This window comes from Hipposideros armiger, unplaced genomic scaffold (assembly GCF_001890085.2).
Source record: "Hipposideros armiger isolate ML-2016 unplaced genomic scaffold, ASM189008v1 scaffold_27, whole genome shotgun sequence".
In the NCBI taxonomy this organism is placed as follows: domain Eukaryota; kingdom Metazoa; phylum Chordata; class Mammalia; order Chiroptera; family Hipposideridae; genus Hipposideros; species Hipposideros armiger.
In genome coordinates, this window is record NW_017731377.1 from 6,188,170 (window position 1) to 6,209,052 (window position 20,883).

A 20,883-nucleotide genomic window follows, 5' to 3' on the forward strand; every position below is an offset into this window, starting at 1 on the left:
TTCACTGTGCATGCTGGACTTCAGTTCCTTGTAGACTTTCCCTGATCCTAAAATGGAAAGTGGCTGAAAGAGTTTGAAAAGATTATTTGCTGCACCTGTTACGAGTGATGCCTTATCATTTCTCTCACCAGAAAAGAGCCTTACCATACTAAATCCTCAGAAAGGCTCTCAACCTACAGAGCTAAAGGGTTTGAGTTGAGCACACAATCTGCACTATTTTGCAGTTTAGACTATGAGAGTGTTTCCTCAAATTAGCAAAATAGATTACCTTTCTGAATTCTGAAATCGGTAAAACAAATTTTAGCTATATTAAGTGGCCAGTGTTTCTAAAATTTGAAACATATGTTTGGCATGATACATGCATTTGCTGTAGTATCTGACACGCTATCTTTAATCATCATGTGTCAATAGATTAAACCATGGTGTATGCTCATGCCTTTCAATTACAGGGAGAGATGGAGGAAGGGAATGTGGGCTTCTTTCTATACAGGGCTTGAAACTAATTGTCTCTGGCCCGCAAGAGGTTTTAATCTTTGATACTTGGTCTTGAGCGGCACTATATCACACATTAGATTTGCCTTATGGATGACAGTCCAACAGAACAGAGTTGTATCATCAATGAAAATATCCTTTGCTAGTCTCTTTCAAATTCTACCTTCTACTAATATCCTACAATTTATACCAAGAGCAGTTCAATCAAGGACAACGCAGCTCAAATCACAAACCTTCTAGAGTAGGTTCTTCAGTCAAGAGTCTTTCCCTGGATTTAGTCCCCTCCTTTTCCTGTCTTAAGTGGAGTATACTCCAGGAATCAATCATCAGTTCCTTCATCAGCAGTAAATACGGACATACTATAACTCAGCGATGATGCTATTCATTTAGGAGGACCAAGTCATCTGTACCCTAACAATTAAAAGAGTAGGCAGAGGCTCCTTTACATTTTTTAAAATTTATTATACAGAATTACAAGATGCTTTTCAAAACTGTCATGCCACTGTGGAAAATGTGGTTTTCTAGCTGGTCATCATTAAGTGGACCTAATTTATTGGTACCACATGCCAGCTGTGAGAAAGCATTCCCACAACACAGAAAGTATAAACATAAGCATGTATAGAACATTTATGAGCTTTTAGCTTTCAGGATCTCCATTTAGGCTTATGGCCTGCTGCTTAGAAGCTGCAGATATTTACATGTAGACCTGGACCTTGGGGATTACATCTTCTTGACTCTTTGCCCATCAGTATGGCTTCTCCTTTTGATTCATAAACCCTCTTGCAAGGAGGGACCTATGTGGTTTTAGAAGATGTCCGTGTCACCTATGTTCTCAGGTAAATCATCAGGATGCCATGCCATGTGGCTTTCTCCAGGGCTTCGTACTGATGTACAGGGATCTTAATTAAGAAAAACCTATGCAACTATGGCCAGCAGAAGCAGTATGTTCAGGGAAGCCCAATAGCTTGCCATACCCACCAGGAGTCATCTTGCTAGGTCACGTTTTGGGCTCAACCTGGCTTCTATGTCAGGAGAGGTGCCTGTACCCATGCATGTCTCACTTTTCATAGAGAAGAGTAAGAAAGCGGTTTCATCAGTACGGGCACATATGGGCTGCCTGGTGCCATGCAATCTGGGGTAATCTCAGATGCTTATAGGAGTGACCCTGGCAAGTCATACGCCCTCTACCAGGGATCCAGGGGCCAGTTTGTTACATTGGATCTTATGGGATATTATATTAAAGTCACTCAGGGTGGGATAGGAAGCCCTAGTTCACAGGGAATCTGGGCTTGCAAGTCATACCTCCCTCTGGGAAAATGTTTTACTAAAATTTAGCAAACCTCTGCCGACTCATAGTACTTAATGTTTCTCTCTTATTACTCAGAAAACGTTGATACAATTACTTTAAATTTTTTTCATAGGCCCAAAACAATTGCCCTGAACTCTGGAACCTGAAATTTGCCTTTTTGTATATATAGACACTATCGAACTCCAGTTTTGAGAAGTCATCACCTTCATCATCATTTCACAAATGGTTAAAAGGTGAATTCTGCAGTTTTTCTGAGCATGTTACAATGGTTTAGACCTTCAAGTAGCTTGTGCATATACACTCCATATAAAGTTCTTCATCTGAGTTTTAGGAGAAAAGACAGAAAAAAATGGAAAAATAAAGGATGTGTATCTAATTAGTATCCAATCCAATGATGGACATTTGCCCAGTCACTCCCATGTTATTCCCAGCCCACCTTCTCTGTCTTAGAATGACTCTCATCTTCTGGGGACTTTTTGTACCAAAGTGACCCTGGACAATCTCAAAAATGTCTTGGTTTCTGCGAAATAAAGCAGCCTTATTAGGCTGCCTAACTCTGGAATGATAGATCCTGAATAAAAATAGAATCAGATGACCTACCAGGGGCTAGCCTAAATTCCATTCACTTACTTCCATAAATTCTACTTTACATCAGCCTGGGAAGCTACATGAAACATATTTAACTATGTTTTATGACCAATTTTATTATTTTGTGAGCCTTTCAGAATGTTAGGAGCCCTGTTTTCTCCAGGAGGAAGGCTCTGATTGGCCCCCTGCAGTCTTAGAAGGTCATTATGGATACTGAAATTTGTGTGCTCAAGTCATTGCAATTCTCATGAATCCTCTATTGCAATACTCATGTGTACACAGTGAAATGATGGTTTCTATTATGATCCTGATCCTAAGGCAAAAAATGGGTAATAAATTAGATTCAATTATCTAGAGTGTTTATATAATTGTAGTTTTATTAAATTCAAGATAGTTATTAGAATGGTTCCAGTTTCTCAGAATTAGACATCTGAGAAAACTACAGAGTAGAGGAACCCTGAATACCTAAGCATAAAAACTGTACCTTTTAGTTTAATCTAATAATTATCTAAACAAGTAAAATTGACCTAGTGTGTGACCTCTAGGAGCCTGGCTTTCTGAGTCTCCTTTTACTCACCTATAAAATGTTACAAATGTACCACGTCACCTACAAATTCTTTCATCACAAAGACATTATCATTCTACAGTATAATTGTTACTCAGTTGACATAAAGCATTTCATTCTTATTAGAAGTTTTGTTAAAATATGTTTCAGAAACATGGAAGCATTTGATGTTTAAAAGTTGTCAGCTTATCAAAAATCTTGACTGATGAGAGAACGATAATTTTCTAAGTCAGTGTTATAATTCAGGAGGATAAAGGAGGAAATATTTGTGTTTTTGCATTGTGTCAGTGAAATAATTTTTTTTAATAAAATCAGATGGATATTTAGACATCAAAAAGTGCTGCTTGAAATACTGAACACTGTATTATTAATGCTCACCAGCTGAGGTTTGCTGACAAGAGGGATGATCGTAAAACATAACCTTTTATTTCATCAGAGAAAGTTACGCCTGCCCAAGATCTGAAGCTCAGCATTCATAAAACGGTTTCGTACAAGTGACACCTACTCAAAACAGCTGTCTGCAAGGAAAATAAATGGAATTTAATCTGCCATAAAATAAATTGCACAATTTATTTTTCTTGAGGAAGTCATGCCTTTGTGGCACTGGTGAACTGTAACAGTTTTGCTTTGAAAAGAAGCATCTTCTTCTATGCCAACCCCATATTAATTCAACCATGTGGGATTTCCCTTCAGAGAAAGTATCTGGGAAGCCCAATGGACTAACCCACCACCTGCTGATGGGAGTTTGCTATTCTCTGCCTTTAAAAGGACAGATTTAAAACAGGAGCCCTAAATCATTGTTCCAGACAAAGATAAATAGGTTTGAAGATGCTTGTTAAGAAGAAATATATGAAATTGTCACTCAGTCCTATGAAAATGACAGTTTTGCGTGCTTCAAACTAACATGTAAGCAGAGAACAGGACTGCTAAAGAGCAAAATGCTTGTTAGAAAAATGACAATAAGATGAGATTTATCATTTCTTCAAAATAAAAATATTAAGAAAAAAAACTTTAAAAGCAACTCACTGGGAAAATATATTTTAACATCCATTTGACCAACTATATGGGTGTTTTTAAAAGGCATCCCCTGATATCAGTGTATGTTTTAATTTGATTTCATTCATTTAAGCACACAAAATATTTTTAGATGACAAAGGAAAAGAAAGCAACAATAAAATTTTCCAACTCTGAAATTTGCTCTAATATTATGTGACATCTAACATACAGTCCAACTAGACGATGGAACTTAGATTGTGCCTTTTCATTCTGTTACACATTTTCCAAAATACTTATTTTTATCTTCAAAATTAGGTTAGAAGCATTTCATTCTGATGGTTAGAATCTTGTGAATGACATATATTCTACACTAGAAGAGTTTTGTTAAAACTGACAAGATTTTTGTTATGGAAGTGTAAATAAATGTACTTTTGCAAATTAAATAGAAATCCTACTGAATCTTAACTAAAACTGAAATTAATTTCATTAACTTTAGATGTACTATCTACTGATAACGAAAAAGATGAATACAAGTCACGTCTATACTTTTTTTGGCACACCGTTATTCTAACTTTCTTCATAAGACAGAGAATATATTTTCCATAAGAATTTTGCCAGTTCTCTGAACCTACCAGTGCCAGTATTATAAATGCTAATTCATAAAACAATTTATTAAGAATACATACACCTCTAGAGTATGTCAAGGTCTTTTATACTAACCTATAAATTAGTACCTACTTAAAATAGGTTTCTACTGAACTAAATAAAACATTCTAGTAGTAATCGTGAGGATTATAAATGTATGTGCAACCCTCAGTAACACTGAGACTGGAGAGATTAGTCACATTAGCTCTGCAGAGGAAAAAGGATGTAGCAAATGCTACTCCAATATCAAGGCAAAGGGAAGGCTCACCAAAGATACCTAACTCTCTAGACTTTGTCAGATAAATTTTTTTAAGTAGGCACCTACATCATGTGATATTAGATTTCTAATTTAAAAATAGAGGGAGAGAAATCCTGAAAGTGCTTTGCCTTCTGAGACAGGTTCTACTGGAAACATATTCTCCTACGGATTGTTAATGCTCACGCTTTATAAATGCAAAGAGACTTTTGATGAGTTAATTGTGGAACTTCCAAAACTTACTCTTGTAGGTAGTTGGCTCATTTTCCTCTGACCTTGAGAACATATTATTATTTTAAATTCATATTCATGACCCTAGGAAACAGTGCAACTCATTGTCTTAGACTCCCTTTCAACCTTAAGCGCTAAACTAATGAGTAAAACACAGCTATTTTACAAAAACTACCATTATGCAACCTGATATAAAAGTTTATCATCAGAAAAACCAAACATCTTTCTTTCCATTTGTTAGCAGGTGATGCAGAATTTCTAAATAGAAGAATACACATTGCTTTTACCACATTTACTTAGTTTCTACTACTTATTTGTATGTAATATTATATTTTGATTTAAAAATACAATCCTCTTTACAATTTAAAACACTAATAGTAAATTTAAACAATTCCAAGATTCATTCATAGTGACTAGAACTCAATAAACCTGAGACATAAAAATTGCTTGTCTCAAAGCCTAGTGGAGTATCTGATGGAATACCAGCACTAAAACATTTTTGTTGACTTCATCTCAGAATCTTTATATGCAGTTTAGTGTTAGTAGTTTATCATATAAAACTGCACTACGATTCTTCACCTATTTTGCAACCTTTTCACACTGAGGATATCTTCCAACATTGAGCAGGTGTAAAACTTGTGCTGATTTGTCTGCTTATGGGAACTTTCCCTAATGCATACTTGGTGACTGAGTACAATAGAGCCTGAAATTCAAGACTCAGGTTCATTTGTGAATTGATTTAAAAGATTCCTGCTATTTTTAAGATTTATAAACATTCAATCATGTGAAAAGTCTAAGATTTTTATGGTAATACGGATCTTTAAAGAAGTTGCTTTATGTATATTTATATTCATATATATATATATATATATATATATGTATACACACACACACACACACACACATTTCTCTTTCTCTACCTGGCATGAAAATTATTGAATGATTCCAAGGCAAAATAGATCTATAAAATGTTGGAAGGCATTTGTATAACAAAGAAGGAAAATTGGCAGGGAGCAAGTAATGGCAGTCACCTGAAATTAAACGTTTAATGCTATAGAATGAGTTCATAAGAAGGCATGACAGATGTCTACACATTTGTGAAAATGTGAAAATCTCTCAAAGAAATGTAATAAATGTAAAAGTACATAAAATATTGTAGAGCTAATGCTATAGAAATTCACTCCCAACCTTTCCTTTATAAATACAATATCAATTATACACTAAACAATAAAAACAAATAGTAACAATTTATTTCATAATAATATGTATAAGGAACAGGTTTTTGAAGTTATGCTCTCTATGCAACTATATTACTCACTGAAGCGTCAACCCCAATTTTGAAACTCATGAAAGTTATTCTGAAAATTTTATTTACATAAAAATTATACATAGATCTTGTTCAAAGAATAATTGTAATATATCTGGGTGGGCCTGAGGTTCTACTTGTCTAATAATTCCATGTGCTGCTGATGCTGCTAGTCTGCAGGCTACCCTTTAGGCAGCAACGATCTATGCGCTCTGCAGAAAAGTTAACTGGATTTTTTAAAGTTTCTGGCTTTGCTAGATTGGGAGGATGGTTTCAAGTCTCTGATTTTCCCTCTTACAAGTATAGTACATGGAGGAGGGAGAGAGGGAGGGAGAGAGAGAGGGAGGGAGCAAGCCAAGCCCAGTGCACAGTACTACCCTACCTCCATACTTGCATTTAGGGAAGTGTGTCAGCAACTCTCCCATGGCTATCCTCAATTTGAACTTGCATTCATCTAAGCATACAGAGTTTAGAGAATTGTCAGGTTCAAATATATCCTATCTCTGAGGTTAAGCTCCAGCTTATTTCACACATTTCAACATTTTCCATGTGGATGCTGTTAAGGTTGCCTGGAATTTGGAGATAAGCCCAGGATTAGTCCTGCTTTAAAATCATCATGAAGGCTTGTTATAGGCTTCAAGTTAAGTTGTTAAATGTATTTCTGAGAGCTTACTAAAAAAAAATATAATCACATCCACTAACTTTGGTAAGCTTCAGATGGCAAAAACATAGTGCTGTTGTTGAAAACTTACCTGCAGGCCTGTATCTTCCTGTTTTTGTAGACAGCGGGCTTATGCTCTGAGGCTAAAACATTCTGTTTAGTAAGCTTGCTTGAAGAAGAATATCTAAACTGAGAACTGCTAGGCAGGATATTCTTTTTTTTTTTTAAGTATTTGATAACTGGGTCAAATCTATTCAAGCAGATTTTTAACAGTTACTTTGCAATATTTATAATTATTCAATAATTACAAATTATTTTAGTATTTTTTTCTCTATTGCTATGAAACCAACTTCTACACAAGTTTCCAATCACTCTAATGTTAACGTTTTTGGAACTATGAATTCCAAGTGACATTAACCTTGTGTAATTAACATGGGTAATATGCTGATTTTCTATTATTATTATTATTATTACTACTATTATTATGATATTATTACATATAAAGCTATTCTGTTGACCTGAAGGACATAAAATATAAGGCAGTAATATTTGATTAAGTCTCATTTAAATTTTATTGCCCTTGACCAAAAGACATTATAGAATATCCAAAGGAAATATAGTACAAAGATTTAAGATGCATACTGAAAAGCCGTGGCATTGAAATATATTTCTGAAAATAAATATAAAATGTTAATGTTTCAGAAATAATTCCCTAAAGGAAACTAAAATAAAACCTTATATATTTTTTTACTTTTAAATTTGTCTAGCCTATTTAATTTGATTTTTAAACAATTGCTACAGGCTTATGATTTCTGGGTTGTCCAAATAAAGTATAAGTATACTTTAAAATATAAGGTACAATAGCTGTTAACACCATGGCTATAAATAATAACAGAATAAAAAGGGGCAGAAAAAACCTTCTGTCTTAGAGGCTCTGTAAATAGAAGACTTGCCACAGTTTTCTTCTCTTGTAGTAGTGAGAATAATCTTGAAAGGTTTTGATAAACACTCATGTAAGACTACACAGGTGGTTTAGGTGGGCAGCATACTGCACTCATCCTCCTTTTGATTCAATTCTAAACTTTAATTTTTCTTCAATATGTGTAGTAAATTACCTGCTTATTGGTAAATTTAGAGATTTAAAAAATGTTAACACAGTCCTGATTTTCCAACATGTTGCGGATTACCACAATTTAGCTTCACATGCCCTATGACTTGCTGCTTCTGAAGATGACTGATAGATGATAGATAGATAGATAGATAGATAGATAGATAGATAGATAGATAGACAGATAGCTAGATAGATAGATTCATTCTTGTGGACTAGATTTGATTAAATTGAGAACATCTCCTCAGTATGGAGATAATTTGTAATACTAGAGGAGTACTGAGTGAGTAGAAATCAGTTGAGAGAATTACTCTCCTGTCTGGTGCACAATTCACTAAACCATCCAAGGCAGCTCTCCATCATAAACCTATGAAGAGTTACTTGGATAACTAAGGTGTTACTTATCCACATGTTTATATTAAAAAAAAAAATCTGAGACATAGCGAAGTTAATTTACCCAGTGTCATTTAGTTAATAGTTGGTGTTGGGATTCTAACCTGTGTTTTCACATTAATTTTCTGTATTTCCCACTATTCAGAAAGGAGTGATATCTCTTAGATCCATCGGAAACATACTATTTTATCACATGAGATTTTGTAATCTGTGACAAAGATTTGGAAGAAGAATCTTTCCTATTCCATGCAAACTTTAGGATTACAATGTATTCTTAAAGATAACAGAAGTATTTTATCAGTCATTTTTTTTGAAAGTTTAACTTTACACATATCAACATGTTAATATAATGAAAAGCAATATTCAAAAACATTAACCTTCACAAAATTTAATGATCATAAGTAATATTTTCAACTTGAGTGTTCATAGGAATAAAATATCTAAGCTTTACCAAAGCATTAAAATAATTATTATTGTTAAGAATGTCCAATAAGAAAGTCAAAATCCCTATCATTATCCCAAAAATCATTTCCCTGTTGTCTGACTTCACTGACACTAATTACATTAACAGTCTTCTGAAACATACTTAATTCTCAAGCAACATATACAAAAGTATAGTCCATCAGAGTTCTACTGCACAAAAGATGACAGTGATTTGTAGTCAAGACAAATGTAGATGCCACCATTTTCTCCTTTAGACTTTCAATTAAAAAATACTTCTGAGAAATATTCAGCACAAAATGTTCTACAAACCACAATTTTCTGCTACCTAGATCTTTATTCCCTGTTTCATGCTTTTATTTAAAACCAAAGTTTAAGTTTTAACACATTAAATGTCTATTTTTAGCCTGAGGTAAAAATAACTACTTTTAAATAAGTAGCAACAATTAGAATAAAAAAGAAATCCGTATATTATATGTTAATTTTTAAATAATAATTTTCAACTTTAGATACTGGCTCATATTCTTAGGTAGTATTGAATACACATCTTTCTAAGCAATGCAAGGCAAAAACTGCTTTGAAATCAACCTAAATCACCAAGTTTGTAGTTTGCTATTTTAATGGAATGACGGCAGACAAGCTTATTTTTGTCGGATAAACTTCAACATATATTCGTATTAGGCAAACCTTGAATCAACATTTGAAGTGAATCTTTGAAGGCTAGAACTCAAAGAAATCTCAAAACTGACACACAAAGGAGTTTTACTGTTACAGGATTTTTGAATACTGTGAAGAAAATGACATTTTTTGCTGCAAATGAAATTTCCAAAACTTCAATTAACCCATATGATTTCAAGATGTGTTCTCTTGTGAGGCATAAGAATAATATGCAATCAAACTATTTTACCACCATTCTTTCTTACAGATATACAGCATTGTTAAGCGGAGCTCCTTATGCAAAGAAATACAAGGCAGAAAATTATATTCCCAAATAGATGAATATCATTAGAAAAGGTTTCCTCGTCTCCACTCACACCAGCCAAGAAAGAGGAACTTTACTTTCCCTGCAGTATTAACAATTCCCGCATCTAGACTGAATATAATTGATGAAATCTTCACCTCAGGAAACTTTCTGTAATTTTATGAAATCTGCTGTCTTATGAAATCAATTGTGCTTATCAGAATGCTAAAATATTAAAACTTATGTCAAATTTTCTAATACACTGTTACACCGGATTATTTTTGTTATTGTTCATATATGATAAAATAGCTAGAATTGCCAAGTAAAAATATTTGTGTTACTTATAATTTCTAGTATTTATGAAGCAGCACAAGCACAGCCTGGGGAATGAATCGTACTTCTAAATAACAGAGTAGATACTTTTCAGAAACAGAAACAGATTTTATAGTTCTACTAGAATATTTCACCACTCATATGCGCTTATATTTTACAGTGTTTGTCCCAAAGCTGAAAGTAGAATTTGAGGCATTTTGCCAACACCTAATGTATAACAGGAATGTAATGAAATTTCTTATATTTTCTCAAATGGGACCAACAACTTCTCAGTTTCTCTCGCGTTTGGCCAACATTTCATGAAATCACAACACAGACAAAAACCTCATCGTCACCTTTAGATAAAATCAGAAACAAACATCACAATAACTTACCTCTTTTTAAGCCTGTAGTGATTACGTAGGCGCTAACAGAATCAGATAAAATATTAGTAACTGGATCTTACCTCTATCACTGAAGTCATCTACTAGAATGATTTCTGCTATCAGACTCTCCGGGGTTCGGTTAATTATACTGTGTATGGTACGCAGGAGTGAAGTCCAACCTTCATTATGAAATGGTATAATGATGCTGGTGTTTGGCAGTGTTTCCAGGTACATCTTGTGCTTACAACTGGGGATGATACAGGAAGAAAAAAGCTAGGTCAAATGCAAAACTGTAGTATATCTTATATTGCTATCTACACATTATGTTAGCAGACAAATGTGAAAACTAGACTTTGTTTAATGCTTTCCCAACCAGAGTTTGTATGTCATAATAGTTACTCTACTCATTCATACAAATTCATTAATAATCCTCTTTCACACTCAGTTTTGTTTATCCTCCTTTGTATCAAGTGCTCAAATGCTATAGTAAAAACTGTATGAAATGCTGTATTCTTGTTAACTTAAATTTTTCCTATCATTATCTAATAGTAATAAGAATAAATTCTATACATTAAAATTGTTTCCACTGAGCACATGGTTTTAAGGTTTAGATAGATTTCCTGGAAAGTTTTGGGAATTCAAACTCTTTAACAATTATGCTTAATATGTTTTGGTTGTAGTATGTTTCAATAGCTGGATAGCATATAAGGCTCTAGGGGGAAAAATACAATCTTAAATTGAAATAAACATTTAATCTTAAATAATCATATACTGATATAACCACATAGTAAAATTATATTAAGATTCAAACCAGGACATTGCATTCCTAATGGAAATTATAAAAATAAATCTCATGCTGCTTTTATTTTGAAACAATCTAAGATGCCAAAAAGAAGTAGGCTTTTAGTCATAGTCAAAAGCAATTTAATACATATAATTGCTATTTCTACATATTTGTGATTTATTTAATTAATTTATAAGCTGCATGAAGGCAGGAACCTGGTATCAAATCTTATTTCATTTCTAGCTCAGCGTTGGGCACAGTTGCCCAAGGTTTATTGAGGCAGATGAATTCATTTAAGTTTGTCAAATCTTTGAGTTACTTCAAAACTAAAGTAGGGTAAAATTTCAATCAATAATCAAATTCTGTGATTTTCCTGATATAAATAACCTGAAAATAAAAAGATAGTGGAAATCTAAAAATAGAGTTTCTATTTAAATACAGAAACATCGAATGCTTCACCTTTTGCCAGGACTCAGGCCACTATTCATTTTAGAGGAGAAACAAACCATAGCATGATATTCAAGAATGCATAGATTCTACCAAGATATACCAGAATATTCAAAACATTACTGAAATTTTTTTTCCAGTCATTTCAATACTTCATTTTACTACGATCTCAGTAGGTTATATTAATATTGCTGTGGATCTAAAAGAGAAGATACTGCCTTACAGCTTAGGAATCTATGACAATGTAATTAAAGTAAAAAATTTATCCCAGGAGATGAAATAAATATTTTAGATGAATAATTTAAATATACAAATACAAGCATTTCCTTTTTTATTCTGTCCATTTATTATTTAATCCATAATTTATTATTTGTAACAACATGTATAAAACAAGTAGATTTTGATGTTTTCAAATACAATGAGAAGAGTTCGAAAAAACATCAATACGTCCATGAATTGGCCAATAAATGCTTGATAAATCCTGAAGTTCATTTCAGGATAACATAAAACTTTTTTTTTTTAAGGAATATCATATGAAACATCTGTCAGTGTTTTCCATGGGAGTGTAGTGAGGTGGATGCTTTCACATATAAAGCACAAATCTGGAAAGTCATTTAGCACACCTGTCATAATTATATGGAGACACCCATTCTTCTCAACAACTCTAAAGCCCAAGATAATTGTGCTCCCCGATAACAATATTAATTGCACCAACTTCTGCAAATAATCATACCTCATAATGCTCTGGGAATGTAACTGATATTCCCAAGAATGGAAACTATTTTTTTAAACATTAAAACATTGTACATAGTCACTTGCATATTAGTTAAATTAAGAACTGCGTTCAGAGTAATTTCTTATAAGCAATCAGCAGGCTTATGACTTTAAAGTGATGCTTAGCAGCTCTATACAACCTATTTAGAAAGAGGCAGAAATAAAAGGATGCAAGACTGATCATATGCAAAAGGGCTTTCCCTCGCAAAAATGCTTTCAATAATTTCTATATATGTAAGCTTAAATTACCACACATGAGATGTAAAAGTATCCCTTCTATTCATTCATTCACTCAAGTCAAGAATAGTTGGAGAATAAACAGTGTTACTGTCAGGCAAGTCTGTGTTCCTCCTTAATATCTTGCGGAGTTTCCCAGCAAGACTGAAACTCAGTTGCCCAACAGGGATAAGCGTCTTGACAATGCACCTTTCCTGGTACTTTCCCTGCCTTGTCTTACCTCTTCACCTGCCTCCCCAGGAACTTTCTGTGATTCCTTCTCAAAACTACTGCAGTCAAATCTTTGTCTCAGGGCCTGCTTCTATGATGTTACACATAGTCATATAAATTATATTTCACTTAGCAATAACAGTCTCTTGAATACAAAGTGATCATTGAAATTCTTTAAGAAACATTATTATTTTTGTTGAGTTATGAAGCTTGTTGTTTGTTACACCTGGGTATACTTTTAAATAATTTAATGAAACTGTCACACATATTTTTTTCTTTCAACTTTTTAATTATTATTGATGCTCTGTTCTGTCTTCTCTAGGCCTATGAATGAAAGGACTTTATGTATATACATAGAAAAATGGCCTTATCCCAATTAGTAAACTATTGGTAGTAAAGTTACCTTCTTTACATAAATGTCCATAATTTAATTTTTTTTCAATTAGCCCACATTGAAAATTTACTAATATCTTGTACCGATAATCTGTTCTTAAACATTGAAAAAAAAATCACACTTTGTACATCGAACCTGTTAGGTTCAAATGATGGCTTTGCCACTTACTACCTGTGTGACAATAGCAAGTTATTTAACTTCTATATGTCTAGTTCTGTCATGTGGGGCACTGTAGGGGCAACATTTTTTTTCATAATGTTAATAAGAATTAAATTAGGTAATCCATGCAAAGGCTTACTACAATATTGCAACTGATAATAGGAAGGGTTTGATAATAGGAAGGGTAGAGAACTAGGAGGGACAGGAACTGCATGAGGGGAAGGCAGGGACACCTAGGATACAATGATAAATGAACTATCGCTTCTTCCCTTAAGGATTCACAGACCAGTGGACAGATACCTAAAATGATTAGACTCAAATGAGACAAGTGACATTATAGATGGCATAGAGGCAATGAGAGCCTGAAGGAAGTATGACTAACTTTGTCTGATAGAATTAGGCAAGGCTTTATAGATGAGTCTGTAGGTTGAGAACAGATCATGTAGGACCTTGAAAGTGATGCTAAGGAATTTGGACGTTAGCCTGCAGTCAACGTGAAGGATTTCTTTCACATATTGCTAATGATGAGAAGGACAGGACCATGTTTACATATTCCTCTGGCAGCAGGGCAGAGGATGCACTGAAGCCAATGGAGGCTGCACAGGCAGAAAGAACAGAGATTGTAATATAATAGTACTGGCAAAAAAAGAATAAGGGTGCTGATCATATTTTTACTCTAAGGAAAACCGGGCTGTTTGTGACTGTGTTTAATCTGATCGAATTATATTTAGTCATTCCAGTCTTAACCTGCTCCAAAGAATACTGAATTCACTCCCAAACTCAGCCATCAGATTCAGGATATTGTGGTCCAGATGGTTGTCTCTCAGGACTACTAGAAATACTGAAGCATACATGGGGCTTTATTAAGAATCTGCAACCTATGTATGTTAGGTTTAATCTCAAGTCAGGTAGAGAATGGAAACTTGTTAAATATGAGGACAGTAGCAATATGGAGCTGTGTTGAAAAAAATAAGTAAAATAAAGTAAAACAATTTATATGTTTATGGTTACAGATATGTAGCAAAATTAGAAAGAGAAAACAGGGACACATTTAAACGTTTGCTGCATTGTTTACAAGAAATATGAATGAAAATGCCTGTAATTACTGCATTTCATATTGCTGTATTATTTTAAAATAAGCATTTGCATAAAATTACTCAGAGTTTAGGAATTGGCTCAGAGATGAGGACATCTCTTGGTTAAGTAACAATTTATCTAAATGGATGAGAAAAAATTCTTCGAATTTTAAATGAACCAGAGAGACAAAAGAAATAGTTTACATTCTTAAAGTCACTTGAGAGACATGACAAATGGTGAAGGCATTTTAAAAGCTGACAAAAAAAAATTAGTCTGTAAACATTCTGCTAAACCATTCATAATTATGAAAATAAACTTCAATAGAAAATTTCTCATACTCTTCTACTCTTCAACTCCCAAAACAATGCATGCACATTTTCTGATATTCTCCGCTGGCATTTGCTAAACTGAGATTTAAAAATATATTTAGTTTAAAAGCATTGTTTATTTTAAATATACTTTAATTGTCATTCCTTTCATAGTTATATTATCTTTAAAATGTCATTAGTTTCACAAAAGATAAGAGGTTCTTTTAACAATAGGAATAGGCAAAACAGTAAATTTTAATTACAGATATATAAAGTACCAGACTTATTTGTGATATATTTTTGTCTAAAAGAGATATTATTCATGCCACAATGTTGGCATTTATATGGTGGACATTTAGGTAAACCTGCATTTGAGGTTCTTAAGACCTTTGTATTCTTCTTACCGTCACCAAACATTTTTTCTCACTCTAAGGCTGAAATTTAGTATTAAATACAATGTCAAAACCTACATTTCAAATATTCAAACTCTTGGATTGCAAGATTTGAATAAAATGTTAGAGTAAAATATTTGTATATTTTTATCCTTAGGTCATTCTGTGAACTTATCTAATGCATGGCTTTATTTTTTGTTTTACTGAGTTTTTTCCTATCCACTTATATTACGTATATCAGTTAGAATGTTACATTGTGCTCAGAAACAATGCCAAATCCCAATGGCTCAAAACAATGGATATTCTCTGTTTTGATTTCCTACTTGTTTATCTATCACTTGTTGGTAGGAGGGTCTCTGTTCATTGTAGTCAGTGCAAACAGCCAACAGTTTGACCTTTCAATCGCTTTGTCGGGGTAAATGAGAACACTGATGGATCTCAAGCTGGGAATTAATTGGTCTGTCTGTAAACTGACATATTGTTTTCTGCTTATAACTCATTGGTCGGAATTAGTCACACAGTGAAGGGCCCAGGAAGTGCTATCCTATATGATCAAGAAGAAATATCATCAGAAATATTTGGCAAACAACACTAGTGAACACAGCCATTTTAGTCTTCTGCCTTCTTTCAAGTAAAAAAAATGGAAACTGCCTATTGGACTACATTCAAAGAAAAAAAAATAAAGAGATTCAATTTCTTCACAGACAAAAATTATATTTAAGGTTTCATATCTATAGAAATTCATTTCTTAATAAAGAGGTCAATTCATCAAGAGGACATAACAAAATGTTTATGCCCCGAATAATAGTTTCCAAATATATGAAGTAAAAGTTGATAGGACTGCAAGGAAATAAAGATAATTCCACAATTATAGTAAGAAATTTACTCTTCGGATTTATTTTGCTCCTCTTTTTCCAATTTCTTAAGGTAAAGGCTTAAATTATTGATTTGAGGCTTTCTTTTTTGCTTTTTTTTAAAGCGTTGGCTAAATTAGAATTATTTCATTCTACAAATGTCTGAAATATATCAAAAACTTTAAATATGTATCTTTATTTTCTTTCAGATCAAAATATTTTTGTATTTCCCTTGAAACCTCCTTTTGACACACTGATTACTTGAAAATAGGTTTTTAATTTCTATGTGTTTGGGGGATTGTCTGTTATTGTTCTATTATTAATTTAATTGTATTATGGGCCAGAGATTATACTTTGTAAGATTTCAATTTTTAAAATTTTGTTGTATTTGTTTTACAACCCAGGATATGGTCTGCCTTGAACATTTCATGCATACTTGAGAAAAATATGTATTCTGCTATTGTTGAGTGGAGTGTTTTGTGTTTGTTTTCTTTGTTTTTTATTTCCTATGTTTCTCCTTTTCTTCATTCTTTGGGTTATTTATATTTTCAGTATTCCATTTCAATGTATCCATTTTGATTTTGATCATATATTTGCATAATATTTTAGTGTTTCCTTTAGAGATTACAAAATACACACTTAATTTTTCCAGTGTATTTATAATTAATATTGTACCACTTCACTTTTAATATAGAGATCTTATTACGAACTAGGTCCCTTTACACTCACCCTTTTATGGTACAATTGTCTTGTATATAGCTATGTACATTGAAAAGCACATCAGAAAACAGTTTTTAACTGTCAAATATGTTTTAAGGAAGTCCAGAACTCAGCATTTTTTCAGTGCTACTTTGAATTCTCATGTCTTTCCCTCCTCCACCTATTGCTATTAATTTCTTAGCACTCTGTTAGCTGGGACAACATCTGTCTAGGTTTTATGGCTGAGCTCCATGGGATGAGAATGGCATGTGTTTATTTTATCTTACCCAGAAACCAGAATGCTGTCAGCAGGCTTTTAATTACAAATGTAATATATTTTGTAGCTCTAGGGATATTCCGATTTTCTGCTTCATTTTGTGAGTGTCAGATTTTCAAGAAAAATTTATATTTTGTTTCAGTGTCCAATTTTTGGCATGATGATGTTTATAATATTTCTTTATTATGATTAAAATATCTGTTGGAAGTTTAATGATATTTACTTTTCAATACTGATAATGGTAATTGGTGGTGTCTCTCTTGTTTTTCCTTAGAAACACTTGCTGAGAATTTAATAATTTTATTAATCCAAATAAAGTACTGAATTTTGATTCTATAGTAATTTTTTCTCTTTTTGACTAAGTCATTGATTTATTATTTCAATTTTTATACTTATTTTACCTAAATAACTAATTGGATAATTTTTATTGTTTAATTTAAAATTTTAAAGCTATACATTTACCCATAAGGACTGCTGTGTATGTAAAGCATATAAACAAGCTTTGGGATGTATTTTTATTATCATTCCACTTGAAATACGTACTTTCTAATTTTTCTACTTTAACATTTGACCTGTGGGTTATTCATAGCTATTAATTAATTTGTAAATATTTACAACATTTCTGTATACATTATTTTTATTGATTTCTCATTTAATTCAAGTTTAGTCAGAGAACATACTCAGCATTAATTTAATCCACTGAAATTTATTGAGAGCTGTTGATGTACTAGCATATGGTCTACTTGGGTAAATATTCCATGTGCAATTGAAAAAAAAGTTTATTATGCAATTATTGAATGTAGTATTCAATAAATGTAAATAAACACAAATGAAGCCCAATCTATTGATAATTTTGTTTAAATCACCTATACCTCAATTACATTTTTTTTTTGGGGTCCTCTTTCAATTACTGAGAGAGGGCTGTTAAAATCTCCAAAATACTTTTTTATGGAAAGCCACTTTTTGAAAAATTTAAATTTAAGCTCAGTATTTAAAGTCACCATGTTGTGAGTCCTCAAAATTAAGTCAATCCATGTCCTATTTCTTCCATTTAAGGGAATATCAATTAAAAAGAAAAAAATCTTCCATTTTCATTATTTGACTAAAACATATTCTTAATGTTTGCATGATGATGCTTGTTCAAGTAATATTGACATCTGCAACAATATTACTCACCATATTTTTATTGATTAATAATCTAAAAAATGATAATACTTATATGCTTTTAAAGATTTAATTATATTGACATATTTCAAATTATGAGAAATACACACACCCACACCTCTCATGTGAAACATGGAAAACATGAAACTTGGCACATATATATGTTAAAATGTCACTGCATAATAATGATGATAATAAACAGGCAGGGAGTTGCATTTTGATCTGGCATTAGAGCCCACATTCTAAACAGTTATGATTTTGTGCCATTTTGTAATAATCATGATACTTCTCTGAAATGTTGATAGAATGCTATTCAGTTTCAGCCAGTTCCATTAGGGTGTATGTGGGAGGAAACCCAATTCAAAATACAATTTGACTTCATGGCTAAGATGGTATTTTGGGGTACATTTTGACCACCTTTAGATACATTTACAAGTGCCAATGTCAGTACCTTGAACATATCCCCCATTCATTATTCAATTAGTTAAGTAATGAATGTATTGCCTTTTAGCCTCTAAAAACCTTGTAAGTTTGCTTTACTAATCGATGACAGTTCAGGTAGTGGAATTCTATGAAGTCTATTTTAAAAAGATTTCCTAAACAAGTTTATCGTAATAGCTAAGTATATTATAGTTAGTGAACCAAAAAATAATTCATCTTCTCAAGGGAACCATTAGTGTTCAGAAAAAGGAGAAAATGTCTTTATTTTCTTTTAACTTTTTGTCATTGTATGATTTCTTACAAAACCATTTTGGTTCAGCTAAAGTTCTCTTGGCCAGATTCTTAACAGCAGCAGAATAAAATGTCAGCTTGGCATCTGGCTAGTGACAAGCATACTATAGAGCCTATCTGTATAAGTCATTTCCAAGCACCGATTTACATAGTAATTGTTTTAATGTCAGCATATTCAATTTTCAGTGGCTGGTTTTAGTCACTCTGTTTTTCTGTTCTAATCTTGCCATGTCAGTTGGGTTTGATAAATCAGTGATAACTAGTAATTTATTTTGCTTTGACAGGCCTGAAAAATTTGTTTCCACGGCTGTGTATATGTGAATGTGTTTGACTGTGCATCCGTGTGTGTGTGTGGGGGGGGCATGGGAAGTAATCACTACTTATTTAGTCACCTAGTAAATAGGAACTTATTTTTAAGTTTTTATATGCAATATTTCATATGGTAATACGATTAACACTTTAACATAATGTGATATTTTATGCCTGTACTAAAGAACTACAGTGTATTGTGTTTATGTGGTTGTGTGTTTATTGTAACATTATGGCAGAAATGTGGTGAACGCAGGGGGAAGAGTAAAACAGGAGGCCGAGATGGGCTGGGATCAGAACATAGAAGGAGGTCGGTGTTTTCTGACTATTATTTTTAGTGCAACAGTGTGTCTTTTAAGTATTTTAGGTGGGGCTGGGGGGGGAGGTATAGTGATCTGCTTTAGTTCTGAAGGCTCACTGTTGCCCACTCTATAGAATGTATTGCACAGGAGCAAGGGGAGTGTGTGAAGTCTAATTATGAGGTTATTTTAAAATTCTAATTATGAGATGATAATGGATATAGTGGAGATTAAGGCAAGTGCATGCATTTGAGACACATCTTGGCACTACGTTTGAGAGATAAAATGAATAATAGGCAAAGGGAGAGATCTTAGAAACACACTAATGTACTAATGTCCATTGTAGTTTGCATAAGCTAGCTCACAAAAACTATTGAAGGGTACTCACTGGAATAAGAGCTCTGAAAGATTATTCCCTACCTGTTGTTCCTGATTATTCCTCCCCCAATCTACTGCTTATGATTTAATGGTTTTGTTTTTCCAGTCATATTTAGACATACCCTAGCCTAGAACAGCATTTGATCTTTTCCATCTCCATCTGTGGCAGTATTCACTCTTAATTGAAATGCATGACAATCATTTTAGCTTATTTTGCTTGAAAATTCACTCGAAAACTTGGTGAAAGAAGATGCTTCATCAGCTTCACAAGTAAATCAATAAAAGGCAAGGAAGGTAGCACCTCCCAAATTTCTATGTACCTTCTGAAATTGAGAGATAAAATAACTTTATCCAGGCACATTTTTGAATGGTTAAATTCAGACATTTCTATGAATGTGTCCTAGCATTCAATAGACAAGTGAAAACAGTTAAATAACACTTTTCTATTTTATGTAATATTAAAATAAGTATCATTCTAAAGATACTAATTCATAGTTAAAAGAAATTGGATGCATAATTGATTTTCCTCAAACTCAAAATTGACTCAAACATTTCATTGTTTTTGCAATTTAAAATTTAGAATTATAGTTCACTTGATCTCATTATATTTTGTATCTTCATGATATTATTGGAAAATAAAGGAAGGAAATCAGAAAGATTATCACAAGGAAAATAAATCACTGAATAGGCCAGACTGCAGCTGATTTGGTAAACCTAGTCTCAACTTTAATATTCTTAA

General features: G+C 32.8%; 1 protein-coding gene across 4 annotated transcripts in view; it reads right to left on the reverse strand.

Annotated features, from left to right (window-relative positions):
• Window positions 1-20,883, reverse strand: part of GALNTL6 (polypeptide N-acetylgalactosaminyltransferase like 6) — a 1,038,752-nt gene that overhangs the window by 609,576 nt on the left and 408,293 nt on the right. For all 4 annotated transcript variants that reach the window (XM_019636099.1, XM_019636100.1, XM_019636101.1 and 1 more), the window contains exon 5: window positions 10,731-10,897. In XM_019636099.1, coding sequence (XP_019491644.1) covers window positions 10,731-10,897 — 167 coding nt within the window. The remainder of the gene's footprint in view (window positions 1-10,730; window positions 10,898-20,883) is intronic.